This window comes from Oryctolagus cuniculus, chromosome 15 (genome assembly GCF_051225735.1).
Source record: "Oryctolagus cuniculus isolate XC-2025 breed Fujian yellow rabbit chromosome 15, ASM5122573v1, whole genome shotgun sequence".
In the NCBI taxonomy this organism is placed as follows: Eukaryota; Metazoa; Chordata; class Mammalia; order Lagomorpha; family Leporidae; genus Oryctolagus; species Oryctolagus cuniculus.
The window spans coordinates 28,202,087-28,217,333 of NC_142881.1; the positions used below are offsets into that span (position 1 = coordinate 28,202,087).

Genomic DNA, 15,247 nt, shown 5'->3' on the forward strand with positions numbered 1-15,247 from the left:
CAGCGCGCCCGGCCGCTGTCATGGCAACCGTTCTGCTGCTGGGCACTTCCGGGTGACCCGGAAGGTGTTGCCGGGCATTTCCCTCCCACCCCCTCCCACCTCCGTCCGCGCTCATTGGCGCCCCTGGTAAGTCGTTTACCCCTGCCCGTGCTTGGGGCCGAGTCGGGGATTGGGGTGGGGGGGATGCGTGGGAATCTAAGGCCTGGTCCGTACATTCCAGCTCTCCTCTGGCCCGCAGCTGAGAGTCCCTGGCCCTCGCCAGCTGTGCTGCTGCGGAGTCCCACACCTGCCCGGGTCTTCACCCCCAGCTGTGAGGCTGACTCCCCCCAGTCCCTGAGAGCGCCCACACCTGCTGCGGTTGTGCCTCATCTGCCCGCAGCCGCAGGGCTCAGCACCCGCAAGCCGTGGCCCACGACAAGGGCAGGTGCAAGGCTTTCCCACTGCCCCTGCCCCACCCTCCTTCCGGTTTTTCCTCTGAAGAGTTGGTGCTAGAGAAGGATGTAGGGTAGGCGCAGAATCCCCTCCTGCTGCACTCCTCTGGGAGGCCAAGAACTTCCTAAAGACACAGATAGCTCCGTTGCTAGCCCGGCACGTTTTGATAAAACCCTTTGGAAGTGGGATGCGGGAGGCAGATCCCCCTTTGACGCTAAAAAGAACACTCTTTCCCTCATTGCCCTTCGTGCTCCAACTTTGAGAGGCTGGGGAGTGTACAGCAGGCTCGTGGCACTGAAATGTAACTGGGTCGTGGGAGACCCTTGGGAAGCAAGTGGCTGTCTCCAAGATTTGGTAGGTAGCGATCGCATCCCCATAGGCCAAGAGGTTCCACATGACAGCTGCTCTGACCAGCCTGGGACAGAAAAGCCAGGAGCAAGCTTCCATGGACCCCGGGGGCATCTTGAAGGCGTTTCCCAAGCGGAAGAAAATTCATACCAACTCATCACCAAAAGCGTTTGCAAAGATTCCCAAGAGGGAAGAAGGAGAAGCAGCAGGAGGTGAGCTGACTCTAGGAACCCTCGTGTACTTGAACCCTCAGCCTTCTTCTATCCAGCCCTACATCGTTGATGTCTGGAGCCGGAGAGTAGAACTGACTCTTCTGGCCCAGGGGCCGCCAGTCTGTCTGCACCTGCCTTGTGCTAAGCTCCGTCCCCTTCTTTGACAGGCTGCTTGCTGCCTTAGCATCTTCCCTACCCCAAGACCTTCATAAACCAGAAAATACTCCCCCGTCCCTCAGGAAAAGACCAGTAGAATCCTCTGTTTTCTGTGTGACAGCCCTGGGGGGCAGGGCAGAAATCCCACTCACTTGCCCAGGCTTGGTGTAGGTCGTTTTGTCGACAAATTGACCAGTAGCTGCTGGAGTCTTTGAGAAGGGGCTGACGAGGACAGTGTTAGATCAGCCAGCCAGTAAAGGCAAGAAGCCTGGAACAGCAAGTAATATGTGCTTTTGTTGAAAGAGTAGATCATAAAATAAAGCGAGAGAGAGAAGGCATTCATTCTCTTAATTCATTCAGCAGATATTCATAGGTTACCCACAGTGTGCCAGGCACTGTTCTAGCTTACACAAGGGACAGGGCATATAAAAATCCCTGCTCTTGGGCTGGCGTTGTGGTACAGTGGGTTAAGCTGCCACTTTCATTGCTGGCATCCGTATGGGAGCCAGTTTGAGTCCTGGCTGCTCCACTTCTGGTTCAGCTCCCTGCTAATGTGTCTAGGAAAGCAGCAGAGTACTTGGGTCCCTGTCACCAACGTGGGAGACACGGATGGAGCTCTGGGCTCCTGGTTTCAGCCCGGCTCAGCCTTTCCATTTACACGATGCCCGGGAGGCAGCCTGCTGTGTGCTCCAAGAGCAGGCTCAAAGAGGCAGGCTTCTGGAGGGAGCGACTGATCTGGGAGGCGGAGACCAAATGGCTCATTCAGGCCCTGTCTGAAAGTTATGACCTCGCATCTGGATGTCCTCTCCACAGAGTGGCTCCACTCCCTGCGGGTCCACGTTGTGCCCACCGGCATCGGACGAGCCCGGGCAGAACTCTTTGAGAAGCAGGTTGTGCAGCATGGCGGCCAGGTGTGCCCTGCCCAGGCCCCAGGGGTCACTCACATCGTGGTGGATGAGGACGTGGACTGTGAGCGGGCCCTGCGCCTCCTGAGACTGCCCCGGCTGCCCGCGGGTGCTCGGCTGGTGAAGTCGGCGTGGCTGAGCTTGTGCCTGCAGGAGCAAAGGCTGGTGGACACGGCTGGATTCCAGGTCTTCGTCCCCAGCAGGTGGGCTGGCCCCAGGCGTCCTCAAACCCTATCTCGCAGCATCTTGAGTGCCTAAAAACAACTGTTATTTTCTTAACTGGACATGTTTGGAAACTAAGGGCTCGGAGTGGAGAACGAACAGGAACAGAGAAAAGGTGAGACCTTTGGTGTCTTAATCTCCCATCACCATCCCTGCAGGTACTTGGACCAACCGCAGCCCAGTAAGGCAGATGGAGACTCATCTCCTCCTCCTGGCACCCACGAGGCTCTGCTTAGGACAGCCCTCTCTCCTGCGTCCCCTCCCACCAGACCCGGAGCTCTTCCCCCAAAGGCAGGAAAGGCACCAAGCACCCAAGCCCAGGTCAGGAGCCACCCAGCCCCCACAGCTTCCTTCCCCTGGGAACCAAATCTCAGAATGAGGAGGGGCTGGTGGGGGCTGGTGTTGTGGTGCGGCAGGTTAATCTACCACCTGTGATGGCCATCCCACATCAGAGTGCTGGTTCGAGTCCAGCTGTTGTGCCTTCCATCCAGCTTCCTGCTAGCGTGCCTGTGAAGGCGGTACAAGATGGCCCAAGTGCTTGGGTTCCTGCTGAGTGGAAGTGGAACTCATGGGCAAGACCAGAACAAGGCTCCTGGTCCTGGCTTTCGCCTGGCCCAGCCCTAACTGTTACAGCCATTTAGGGAATGAATCAGCAGATGGAAGACACCTTTCTCCCTCTTTCTTCCTCTGTTCCTCTTTCTTTCCCAGTTGCCTTTTCAAAATAATCAGTTTTTAAACAAAGAAAGTCCAGGGCTGGCACTGTGGCATAGCAGATAAATCCTCTGGCCGCAGTGCCAGCATCCCATATGGGTGCCGGTTCAAGACCTGGCTGCTCCACTTCCCGTCCCATTCCCTGCTAATGTGCTTGGGAAACCAGCAGCGGACAGCCCAAGTCTGTCTCTCTCTCTCTCTCTGTGTAACTCTGCCTTTTAAATAAATAATTTTTTAAAAAAGAAAGCCTCAGGCTCCCGAGAGAGGAATGCTCTCTTGGTTATGAAGCCATTTTGTTCTTCCCAACACTCATCACCCCTGCCTTCGCCTAGGCCATTCCCACGCATGCGTGCAGATCCTGGGGCTCGCCACTCAGGGAAGCCGTGAGTTACACACCCCAGACTTAGGGAGACCCAAAGCCTGATACAAAGACCCAACCTCATTTTTGGATCTGGCAAAGGGGACCCCCACACACACACACACACAAAGCCAACCTCTACCTTCAAGGAGCCGCCCTCCTGGAGGGCCAGAACTTATCTGCTGTTCTTCCCTACCTCAAGCCCGCCTCTGATGATGAAGCCAGCGATGGGGAAGAGCCCCAGGTTAGCGCTGCCGATCTGGAAGCCCTGCTCAGCGGCCACTACCCTACCCGCCCTGAGGGAGATGCGGAGCCCAGCCCAGCCCCGGAGGCCCTGGAGAAATGGGTCTGTGCACAGCCCTCGAGCCAGAAGGCAACCAACCACAACTCCCACATCACGGAGAAGCTGGAAGTGTTGGCCAAAGCCTACAGCGTCCAGGGAGACAAGTGGAGGGCTCTGGGCTATGCCAAAGCCATCAATGCCCTCAAGAGCTTCCCCAAGCCTGTTTCCTCCTACCAGGTACCTGGGAGCTGAGGGGCAGGGCTGGGGCCTGCCCTGCTGGGGGCTCATGGACGCCAGTCCACTTGGGGATCAGCTATGGTGGGTACGATCTTAGGAAGTCTGGGATTTACACAAAAGCCACAAAACACAAGACTGGGAAAGCAGCTTGGCAAAATCTCGCTAGTCGTCGAGGCTGAGTGAGGGGTACTGAGGGGTTCCTTATACTGTTCTCTTTATGTTGAGCTTGTGACAGAATCAAAGGGTTTTTGTCTTGAAGTTTCGACTCTGGAGCCCAGCAGACCAGGGTTTGAATTCCAGTTGCCATCAGTGGGGCTTTAGGCCAGTTTCTTAAACTCTATGAGCATTTGTTACCAGCACGAAGGGACTAATAATGTAACCCATTCACAGTGTTCTTAGGAGGGCAAACCGAGACGGTGCCTGTAGCACAGGACCTGACCCGCCTGAGCCCCCCCCCCCTTAAGGTCGGCTCTGGCCGCTGTGGTGGTGACGATGGAGCTCAGTGTCACCATGGCTCCCTGCTTGGGGAGCGCCATCCCTCTGGAAACCCAAAGGCAAATTACTCAGCCCCATTCCTGACAAACCTCTCATCTTCAGCCGTGCCCACACGTTACACAGCCAAATGGTTGCCACCATCCAGGCTGGGTCCGACGCAGACGTCTGCTGGAGTCAGCTCCCTTCGCGCTGGCTGTGCCCCCATCTGCTCACTCTTGGTCCTCCAGGAGGCCTGCAGCATCCCCGGGGTCGGGAAGCGGATGGCTGAGAAGATCGTGGAGATCCTGGAGAGCGGGCACCTGCGGAAGCTGGACCACATCAGTGAGAGCGTGCCTGTCCTGGAGCTCTTCTCCAACATCTGGGGAGCCGGGACCAAGACCGCCCAGATGTGGTACCAACAGGTCATGCCCTGGCCGGAGCGCCTGCCCCACAGCTCCCTAACCCTGTGCTGTGATGGTGGCGAACCCAGGCTATAGAGACCACTTTACAACGGGCCAGTGCTCATACAGACCCTTCCGGACTCCCAAAGCAGCCCTGTTGCTTGGTATTCTCAAGGTGTAGGCCGGGACAGGGAGTGCATTTCCCAGGCCTCAGGGCTGTGCGTCCAGAGCAGTGGTTCTGTTCTCAAAGCTGGCCATGCCCAGCATTGCCTGAAGAGCTTGGCACCATGAAGATACCCTGGCCTGTCGCCCAGTGGATGGGATCAGGAACCAGTACTTTAGGGCTGTGGGAGGAATGGCTGGGGACATGTCTTCCATAGCCCCTGCCTTGCCCAAGCCCCACTGAGTAGAGACTCAGCCGCCACTGGGGTTGGTCCTGCTCAGGCTTTGTGTGCTGGAAGCCTCATATGAGTGCTCGTTCATGTCTCTTCATTGATCCGGGATCCTCATAGCCTCCCCATCTGGCTGCTTGTTCCCAGGGTTTCCGGAGCCTGGAAGACATCCGCAGCCAGGCCTCTCTGACTACCCAGCAGGCCATCGGCCTGAAGCATTACGATGACTTCCTGGAACGCATGCCCAGGGAGGAGGCAGCAGAGATCGAGCAGACGGTGAGCAGGTGTCCTGGGGCAGCGAGGAGAGCTGTCAGGTTCTGGCGGAAAGCCAAGAACCCCTGATCCCTCCGCTGGGGAGCGTCAGGCAGAGGCAGCTGTGGGTCACCAGAGGTTGGGGAAAGAGCCGGTTGAGAGCAAAGCTGTACATCCAGGGGCGGGGCGTGTCTCTGGAAGGAGGAGCTCCAGGCAGCCCTCTGGCTCGGAATTCCTGCCGGATTAGGTGTTAGAATGGCTTAGGGCCGGGCTCCTGGCCACGCCAGATTACAGGTGAACTGTGGTTTGAATTACTGGAGGGCATTGGAGTTTGCGCAGGGCTAGGCTCCAGTGGGTCAGGGCAGAGATTCTCAGTGGTTTTCTGAGTGACAGACTTCCTTGAGAACCTTATGGAAACCGTAGGCTCTTTTGCCCCAGAACGCACAAAGGTGGAACATTTTACATCAGGATGTGCTGGCCTTCCGAAGCCCAGCCCAGGCCGGCTCAGGAGTCAGGGCAGAGTTGTTAACAGGAGCACAGGGCCAGTAGGGCCAGGTCTGGGGTCAGAAGAAAGCTCAAGGAAGACTGAGTCAAGGTTGGGCCTCACGAAGGTGCTGGCGTTGGTTGCTTCCAAGTCAAGGTCTATAGTTGTCCCTGAGCTACTGCTTTTCGACGATCCGGGTTTGGGTTAGCGTTGGGTTAGCGACGAGGGTCAATACAACCTGGATTACAGAGACACTAGGACCCATTCAGGACCAGACGTATCATTTGTGCAACTGGCTTTAGGGTTAGGGACGCTCGTTGTGGGCGTGGTTTGCTGCCTTTGGTTGAGGGTGCTGGCTGGGTGGAATGTGGAGACTCCGGCCCAGCTGGGTTGAAGTCAGCCATCACCTCCACTCCAGGCCACGAGGCTGAGGCCAGTGCGGGATGGACCGACAGCCCCTTTGTCCACCCATCACCAGGCTGTGGTGCGAGTGGTGACGCCGTCACTCAGCCACGGTGTTCGGGCACAGAGAATGCCCCAGCCAGCCACCTGGCCTCCTGTGCGCGCCTCTGCGGGGCCCCAGCTGTGGGGGTTTTGATGGGATTACTCATCTGGACCTCCTCCTCCTATTCTCCTGTGAGGCTCAAAAAGGGAGCGAGGGGATTAGTGTGTTGGGCCTGTCAGGAGGATTGAGGTGTCCTGGCTGCCAGTGTCCAGGGCGGCAGTAGAGGTGGGAAGCCATCTGCATATGAAAGGCCTGGTGTCTTGGGGTAGGGGTGGCGAATGGGTTTATTTCTGCTGGGGAGAGAGGATCCTTCGGCCCACCCAGCCCTCGTGTCCCGGCTCCCTCCCCTCCAAGGCAGGCTGTGGGCACTGGCTCAGGAGCCCCCCTGCTCTCTTTCCATCCCCACAGGTGCAGTCATATTTCTCTGCTCCATCTTCTCCAGGCTTGGGCCCAGGGCACGCTGCCAGCCACCTGCCCGGGCCTCAAGCCCCAGTTCGCACACTCTGCCTTTAGCTCCAAATCTGTAATATCTGGGACTGCCGAAGCCTGGTGGGAGCTTCCAGGCACCTGGTCCCTCGTCCTAAGTGGAGTTTCATGGCGCTGGGTGGAGAGCCCTGGGAGGGCAGGAAGGGTCAGAGTCTTCGGAGGGAGAGGTCAGGCCTCCTTCCCAGGCGGAACCTGCATCTTCTCTCTGCCAGGCGTGCCTCTGGCAGGGCGAGCTTTCTCCCCTCCTGTGCCCGTTGGGGTAGAGAGCAGCAGCTCCCCAGGGTAACAGGTGTCCGGGGATGGGCTTGCGGCCTCAGCTGTGTGTGCAGGCCCCTGGTGCTTCCCTCCAGGGCCTGAGGCCCACAGCCCCTCACTCCCACTGCTCTTGCCCAGGTCCGGGAAGCTGCCCAGGCCTTCAACCCCGGGCTGCTGTGTGTGGCCTGCGGCTCGTTCCGGCGGGGCAAGGCGACCTGCGGCGACGTGGACGTGCTCATCACTCACCCGGACGGCCGGGCCCACCAGGGCATCTTCAGTCGTCTCCTTGACAGCCTTCGGCAGCGAGGTGCGAGCTCGGTTCTGGGCAAGCGGACCCCAGAGGGTCGGGAGGGCTTCAGAGTCGCAGTCTCAAGCAGGAAGCAGGAGACGGTGCCTGGCCTGAGTCCTCTCCGGGAGACAGGGAGCAGCCCTCCGCCCTTCCCGTGAGGCTGGGGGAGATGGGGAAGAGTCCTGGCGGAGAGGTCAGGCTCACCTGGCCTGGAAATGGGCGAGCTAGGAGCAGAGACAGGACAGCTCAGGCCGGCTCCTGCCCTCCCAGCAGCCCCCTGTGTTGGCCAGGGTTCCTCACAGATGACCTGGTGAGCCACGAGGAGAACGGCCTGCAACAGAAGTACCTGGGCGTGTGCCGGCTGCCGGGCCCCGGGCGGCGGCACCGGCGACTGGACATCATCATCGTACCCTACAGCGAGTTTGCCTGCGCCCTGCTCTACTTCACTGGCTCCGCCCACTTCAACCGGTCCATGCGGGCCCTGGCCAAGACCAAGGGCATGAGCTTGTCAGAGCACACCCTCAGCATGGCTGTGGTCCGGAACTCCCGCGGCTGCAAGGTGGCGCCTGGCCAGGCGCTGCCCACCCCCACCGAGAAGGACGTCTTCAGGCTCCTAGGACTGCCCTACCGAGAACCAGCCGAGCGGGACTGGTGACCTGCGGCTGCCCAGCCAGGTGCTGCTGCCCTCCAGCTCAGCAGGCCCCCAGCTGTCCCTGTCGAGCCTGAGCTTGGGGCTCCCGGGCCTGAGGGAAGGGGCCAGCGTGGCCCCTGAGGCCGGTCTAGCCCTCTCCCAGACACAAAGCGCCGTCTCCCCGTGCCTTCTGCCTCACCACGGCCCCTGGTAGGGTTGGCACACAGTCCTTGCCCCGTTTTCAGCGGCAGCAGGTGGCTGGTTTGCTCCCTTCCCTGCCTGGAGAGGGTCTGGCTGCCGGGGATGGGAGGGAAGCAGCTGGGGCCCCAGCATCGTCCGGGACCCTTTGCCTCACTCTCAGCTCCGTTCTACACATATTCCCTCCACACTCCACTTCCTGTGCAGCTGGAGGAGCTGGGAAGGGGGCGCCCCAGGCTCGGTGAGGACAGCTTTTGAAGGCCCAGGGGCCCAGTAAAGTGCATTTGACATTGAACCTGCCTGGTGTCTGTGAGTTGCTACATCCCCCACCTGCCTTCTTTCACCTAGGCGGGGGTAGGGCCGGGAGCTGAGTGGGGGAAGCCCAGAAAGGCTGCATTCACTGCCCCCCCCCCCCCATGGACCTGGTATGTCAGCTCCTAAACTCAGAATGGGAGCAGGGGTGGGTGGTAAAAGGGAGAATCCTGGGGCAGGCGTTTGGCCTAGTGGTTAAGATGCAGGTCAAGGTGCCTGTGTCCTGTGTCCGAGTGCCTGGGTTTGAGTCCCAGCTGTGTTCCGATGCCAGCTTCCTGCTAGTGTGGACCCTGGGGAGATAGACGTGACGGACCAAGGGCTTGGATTCCTGCCACCCATCTGGGAGACCCCGGTCGAGTTCTCGGTGGCCCAGCGCTAGCTGTTCCAGGCTTTTGGGAAGCAAGTCAACAGATGCAGGCTCTGTCTCAATAGAATTGGGGGGTGTGTGTTGGGGGGGTGTCACGGAGTCAGCCACTGGAATTCACTCTGCCCATCAGCGTCGCCTGTCCTGAAACAGCTGCTGGGGAACTGGAGCCAAGGTGGCAAGACTCGCAGGACACGATTAACAACAGCTGAACAATGGCCTGCGTACCTCTGCGGCAGTGAGAAAAGACTGCCTGGGGCGGGGTGGGGGGGGGGGCAAGGAAATGCTCATCTGAGAAAGGCCCGCAGGCCGGGGGACAGCTAAGGCTGCTGGAGGGTGGGAGTGGAACAGAGAGGAGCAGAGGCAGCCAGTGCGCTCGGCTGTTTCCTGAGGCTGGGCCCTGCAGCACAGGCTAACACGGGGGCTCAGGGAGGGACAGTGCGGACTCCTTAGGAGTCTCTTCCCTCTGCCTCAAGCCCCTCCCCCACTGCAGTCACCCCTTCCCCAGGAGATCGGAAGTCAGGGCTGCCTTCAAACCGCACCCACCAGGGCAACAGGAAATCATGGTGCCAGGAGGGGAAGTGCTCACCCCTGCAGAGAGCCAGCCCCCTGGCTGCTCCATCCCCCAGGACCCCGGGGAGGAGCTGGAGGAGGGGTTGCCACGGCTGAGAGATGCTGCCCACTTTAGGGGCTGGGATGGTACTCAGAGCCCAAGCAGCAAGGACTGAGTGTCAGGGCTTCCTGGGTGGGCTTTTGTCCCAGCCCCCACACCCGCTGGAAACAGAACCTGAAGTTCAGAGCCCTGGTAGGAGCTGGGGTCCCAGCCAGCAGCCAGGTGCCCCACAAACCGATGAACCACCCAGTCCTGAGGAGGAGGGCCCCCCCGCATACCTGCCTCCTGCCAGGCCCAGTCCCCGTGATCGTCCCTGAGCCAAGGCTGTCCTTTCCAGGCCACACGGGGGGTGGTCCCCAGAGATGTCCACGTCCTAATCCCTGGCACCTTGGAACCTCTGCAGATGTGATGAAGCTTAAAGAGTTTGAGAAGGGGTGAGCGTCTTAGATTAGCTAATGTAAAACAAGACCTTAACAGCTTTAGGAAAGGAAGGGTGGAGAGATGCACTGTGGCTGCACCTGGACGTGGGCTAAGGGGCCGCCAGCCAAGGACTGTGGCAGCCTCTGCCTCTGGAAGCTAGAACAGGCCAGGAGGCAGATTCTCCACCAGGGGCCGTGCAGCCCTGCCCATGCCAGAATTTTAGTCCAGTGGGACCTGGGATTGATTTGGAACCAGTGGAACTGAGACAGGCATTGTGGGTTGTTTACCACAACAGTGGAAAGCCACTGAGTGCATCTTGGTCTCTCCCAGCAGGAACTGGGCCATGGGTCAGCCATGGGGGAGGCCGGAAGTCCTCTGAAGGCAGCTGGGAGGTGGGGGTGGGCAGGCAGTAGTGGGCAGAGCCCTGGGCCCCAGCCCCATCGCACTAGCGTCGCACTGGCTTGTGTCTGCACGGCCCTCCAACGCCCTCTCTCCTCTCCGGGCTGCTGCACCCCAACCCTGCCCAGCTGGGAGCCTCCTCTTTCCTCGAGGCCTGGGTGAGGATGGCAGTCCCAGCACTGCCTTGCACCACAAGGGAGCCAGCTAGGCCCCATGTCCCTCCTAGGTCTTGCTGCTCACGGGAGCGGGTGTGCGCACAGGGCGAATGGCTGGAAACAGAAACCCGTTTTCCAGGACCCTCCCCCTCATCTCCGAGACAAACCTGACATGGAAACGTCAGCCATTGAGCACGATGCCGCCCCCAGGCCGGCATGCATTCAGCCCAAGACCTTCGGCCTTGCATCCACTCTGCCCTTGAGCCTGTGCGCCAGCCAGCCGGCTTTCCGGAACCCCCAAGCGGCCGGGCAGCCTCACTTCTGAGCTCCGGGGACCCGCTCTGCGTTGAAGTGCCATCCAGGCCTGAGACTCAGCCAGCTGTCATCTCCCACCATTCCAGCGCTGGGCCCTGCACTGGAGGTCAACCCCCACCCAGGGAGCAGCCTCAGGAGAGGCCCCAGGGACTGGAGACTGTGGGAGGGCTCTGAGGCTGCCACTGGGGGTGGGGGCGCGGGGACCTCAGCCCACTGAATCCAGTTCCCTCTGCGTGGCTGTCCCTGTGCGTGTGCAGGTGCCTCTGGGTCCTCCTCCATGTGCCTAATGCACACTCCTGGGCCCTGTATGGGATGCCTACCCAGGATATGGGATCCGAGCACGTGTGTCCCAGTGTCCCCAGCCATCCAAGCCTCTGGGGACGGGCCCCTGTGGCGTCAGGGCTCCGATAGCCCATGGGCTGGAAGGGGGGTGTCCCTGGGAGCCCCCAGTGGTGCGGGCGAGGACTGTGGAAGGAGGTGGGGCCTAGGCCCTCAGGTCCCCGAGTGGTGGAGGAGGCCGCAGGGCGGGCCGCCTGCGTCAGCCTTGAGCGGCCATCAATAGCGCGCGGTTAATTAATTTGATGGGAACAGCAGGGACCGCCGTTTGCATTTAGTGAAGTTCCAGGAACTTCCAACCTCATCTTCATAATTGGCCTCATAAATTGTAAGAAAGAGAGAGATCAGCAAAGCGGGAGGGAGGAGGGGCCGCCCGTCCGTCCTTATTTAATTTTATTGCTGAAATTCATCTTTTTAGCCTCCTCCGCTGGAATCGGCTCTCCCTGCCGGATTTGCCTAATCATGATAAATTAATATTCATTTCCCCGCCTCTCACCCAGCTCCCGCGCCTGCATGGAGTCGGGAGGGTCCCCTTCCAGCCCCTCTGCTGGGCCTTGGCAGGAGCCTGGCGCTGGGGCGAGACCCCCGAACGGGAGCCTGTGTGAAAAACTGGAGGGCCACCCCCCGCAGGGCGGGAGGGGAGCCTGGGAGTCACCGGCTGTGTCCCGGGGAGGGGCTGCCATCTGCTCCCCTGCCTGGTCAGGATTGGCTGGAAGGGGGCGGAAAGGCTGAGGGGCCCAGACTGGGGGCACACAAGTGGGTGTCGGAGAGGGGCAGGCGGTGACTGGGGTGGGGTGGGGCACCCTCCGGCCCAGCGAGTGGCAGACCACACTGCCCTGGGCAGACCCCGGGTGGGAGCCCTGCCGGTCTGAGGGGCCTTGAGGCGCCCCTGGTCTCTGGCTTGTGCTCTGACGGGTGGGCGCGGCCTCCGGGCACCTTCAGTAGGAGCCCAAAGGCTCTGAACTCCCCCTGCGAGGCCTGGGAGGGTCACTCGGAGTCACCAGCCTCTTGCCCCAGAGACGGGTGGGACAGCGGACGCTGGGGAGGGTGGGAGGTGGGACCTGGTGCCCACCCCCACCCCCCTGCCGGGGGCCTTGCGTTCCTCCTCCTGTGGGTCACGGTGAGGGGTTCCCCTGTGGCCGGGGCAGGTGGAGCGGCTGACAGGAAGGAGGCGGGGCGGGGGGGGGCGCCACGAACCAGGCTCCGCAAAGGCGAGCCGCCCCCAGCCGACCGACAGCGCGGACCTCGGCCCCACAGCCCCTGAGCGAGGCCAATAGCAGGAATGAGAGCGCGCGGGCGCACGCTCGTCCCCAGGGCCTCCAAAGAGGTCCCCGGGGGCCTCCCAGCAGAGGGCGCAGCTGAAGCTGCCCGCGCGTCCCACCCGCAGAGCCCGCGGACAGCCCAGGGCGGTTCCAAGGGGCTGGCTTTGTGATCCTTTGTTATGCAGCAATGGGAGACAGGTACACAGGGCCGGGGACTAAGGGGGCTCCCTCCTAGGGCTCCCTCCTAGCGCCACTTCCACCCCCACAGTCCCGCGTGGTGGTCCTGCGCTCTGCTCCCTGTCGCCAAAGTCCTCAGGGCTTCCCACCGCTTTTCCTGGGACCAAATCCTTGCCAGGCAGAACCTTCCAGAATGTAGGCCCTCGGGGCTGGCGGGTACCTGGTGCCTTTTCAAACCAGAGTTTTCCCCAAGATCTTTCTCTTGGAGACCAGTGTGGGTGCCAGGGGAAGGTGTTTCCGATTCCCAGGGCGGGCACAGCCTCTGCAGCTTGAGGCAGACATACAGACATCCTGCCTGTCCTGGAAGGCGCCTCCCGGGAGAGCTGAGCGGCTGCACCAGATGTCGGGGGTATTTCAGCAAAGGTTAGTAGCAAAGTGACTGACCCAGGTCACCCTTCATCCTGTCTTGCCCACGTATGGCATCATTGTATCACAGAGCCCAACTGCACGCTGGGTAGCTGCAGTAACCCCCCCTTTTTTTTTGCAGGTGAGGCTCAGAGAGGTTAATTTACTTCTTCTAAGTCACACAGCTTGTGAGGAACAGCCCTGGGTCTCAGTTCAGATCTCTCTGGCCAGGCAGCCTGGCTGGTATCCCTGAGTCATCCCCACGTTTCCTCAACAGAGATCCCTGGGCTTCTCTCAGTCTGCAGAGGGCACAGTCCCGGCCCTGAGCCCTGGGACTGTAAGTGGACCAACACCTGCTTGCTGCAGCCACCCTCCCCCATCCCCTGGACCAAGGAGCTCTGGGAGCCCCAGCCCCGTGGGAGGTGGAGCCCTGGCTCCAGCGCCTGATTTTATCCCCACACATGCCTGGCCCGTCACCGTCTGCCCCACCGCCTCCCTGCGCACAGGGCCCTGTGCACACTGCATGTCCCTCACAGCACCCCCCTGCCTGGCTGCTCCCGAAGGGACTCCAGCCCCAGACCTGACTGAGCACCTGAGCACCCTCCCCTGCCGTGACCTTGGACTCAGGACTGAATAGGGGTGCCGTGAGAGCAGTGTGTCTGCTCAGGTCATGCTCCCGCGCCCCCGGGCTAGGACTCACCCCTGCCTGCCCTTCTTCTCCCAAGCTGCAGAAAGGGCTCCCTCTGCCTGCCAGGGAACAGTGCTGCAGCGCTGGGCAAGACGGCCGCCCCATCCCAGATCTTCCCACCCAAGTTCCCGCAGAAGCCGCGGAGCCTCCAAGGCCTGGGGGAAGCACCCTCGCTTCACCAACTTCAGTGCCTACTCCCCAGACCCGAGCCATGCTGCTGCCCCCCACGGGGGGGGGGGGTGGTGGTGGCGGCAAGTTCTCCTCCTGGTCCTAACTCCTCTCATCATCTAGGAGCGGACAAACGGGCCCCTTTGGACCTGGAACAGGAGCGCCTGCTGCACAGGCGCTGAACGATGGCAGAACGGTCGTGTGCTCCGTGGACCGGGTCGGGTGGCCTGGGTCTGGGCTGAGCGGCTGCCGCAGGTGGATACAGCGGGGGCAGGACGGCGCGATTCCCGGGGGAGGCCAGCAGAGGGCGCGCGAGGACCGGCGACGAGGCTCGGGCGCGGGCGGACTGGGGATCCGGGTGAGGTTGAGGGCGCAGTGGGCGCCGCGGAGGAGACCTTGGCCCCGGGCTTCTTTCCGAGCTCGCGGGTGAGCAGCGGTGGGTGGGAGGGCTGGGGCTGTGCTGCGTCTGGAGGCGGCAGCGCGATGGGGCGTTGGGTCCCGAGGTTGCGAGGCCTTCCCCATCACCCGCCCTGCAGCGGGAACTGCGGATCCGGGATCCGTGACCTTGGTGGCTGAATCGCGTGGGGCCCTTTTTCCCCCAGACTCACCTCGGATCAAGACTCCGTGCCTTAGTTTCCCCATGGGGCAGTTCTGTCCTTACTCGTGGGAGCGCTAACGTGGGAGACCAGGTGGGGTGATGGCTGGATGTGCCGGAGCCAGTACCTGCGCGGCTCCCACACCGCCCCCTCCCTCGTCAACCTGGCGCGAGGGGGAAAGAGTGAGCCATGGAGACGCGAGGGGCGCGGCCGGGGACTGGGGGCTCTCCCACGGCGGGGGCAGCCCGCGCCCCCTCCCGCTCCGCTCGCCCGCAGCCGGGCTCCAGCCGCCATGATTTATGGCTGGGCCAGGCCTGGCGACCTTGGATGGATAACTAATGACGGGTCAATCACGCTACAGAAAAAGTGAACTGGCGAGGGGAGGAGGCGCGAGACCCGGCGGCCTGCCCAGCCCCTCCCGCCAGGCGGCTCCTCTCTCAGCTCCGCGCTCCCCCTGCAGCCGCCGGCCGGGGGCTTCCGGGAGGCCGCGGCGCTGAAGTAGGGGGAGGCAGGGACTGAAACGCGTTGCCGAGGCTCGGGGGTGGGGGTGGGGCCGCTCCTGCCAGCAGAGGCCCCTCCCCTGCTGCCGTTGGAAGGAAACGAAGCGGTCGTTGGCAGGGGGTCCCCGCCGGGCAGAAGGTGGGGCGCCCTCGGGGAAGGCAGACTGAGCACCCCCTGGCGTGCCTCCTCCCACCCCGGGCTACCCGAGGTCAGAGTGTGCACTTTGTAATCATTTGTATTGGTTTGAAAGGCAGAGAGAGAGAGAGAGAGAAGGGAGAGAGGGAGAGAGAGATGAATGCGGGCGC

At 61.6% G+C, this 15,247-nt stretch overlaps 1 protein-coding gene across 6 annotated transcripts; it reads left to right on the top strand.

The window, feature by feature from the left end:
* Positions 1-5: 5 nt before the first annotated feature.
* POLL (DNA polymerase lambda) lies at positions 6-8,526 on the top strand. Of its 6 annotated transcripts, XM_089314445.1 has the most exons (10): positions 6-126; positions 221-424; positions 812-992; positions 1,962-2,256; positions 2,434-2,596; positions 3,547-3,864; positions 4,587-4,760; positions 5,279-5,407; positions 7,252-7,420; positions 7,693-8,526. In XM_089314445.1, the coding sequence occupies exons 3-10, from the start codon at positions 827-829 to the stop codon at positions 8,055-8,057; spliced, it is 1,779 nt and encodes a 592-aa protein (XP_089170571.1). In that variant the 5' UTR covers positions 6-126; positions 221-424; positions 812-826; the 3' UTR covers positions 8,058-8,526. The 6 variants fall into 6 exon arrangements, with proteins under 6 accessions (XP_089170571.1, XP_017203996.3, XP_008268608.3 ...); XM_017348507.4 differs by lacking the exon at positions 221-424 and having other exon boundaries at positions 26-126; positions 7,676-8,526; XM_008270386.5 differs by lacking the exon at positions 221-424 and having other exon boundaries at positions 26-126.
* The last annotated feature ends 6,721 nt before the right edge of the window (positions 8,527-15,247 follow it).

Bases quoted from the DNA above. Each gene is read 5' to 3' on its own strand.
- POLL (XM_089314445.1), top strand. From the start codon at position 827: ATGACAGCTGCTCTGACCAGCCTGGGACAGAAAAGCCAGGAGCAAGCT. The intron at 2,257-2,433 runs GTGGGCTGGCCC...CCATCCCTGCAG, and splicing joins CAGGTCTTCGTCCCCAGCAG to GTACTTGGACCAACCGCAGC. The intron at 4,761-5,278 runs GTCATGCCCTGG...GCTTGTTCCCAG, and splicing joins CCCAGATGTGGTACCAACAG to GGTTTCCGGAGCCTGGAAGA.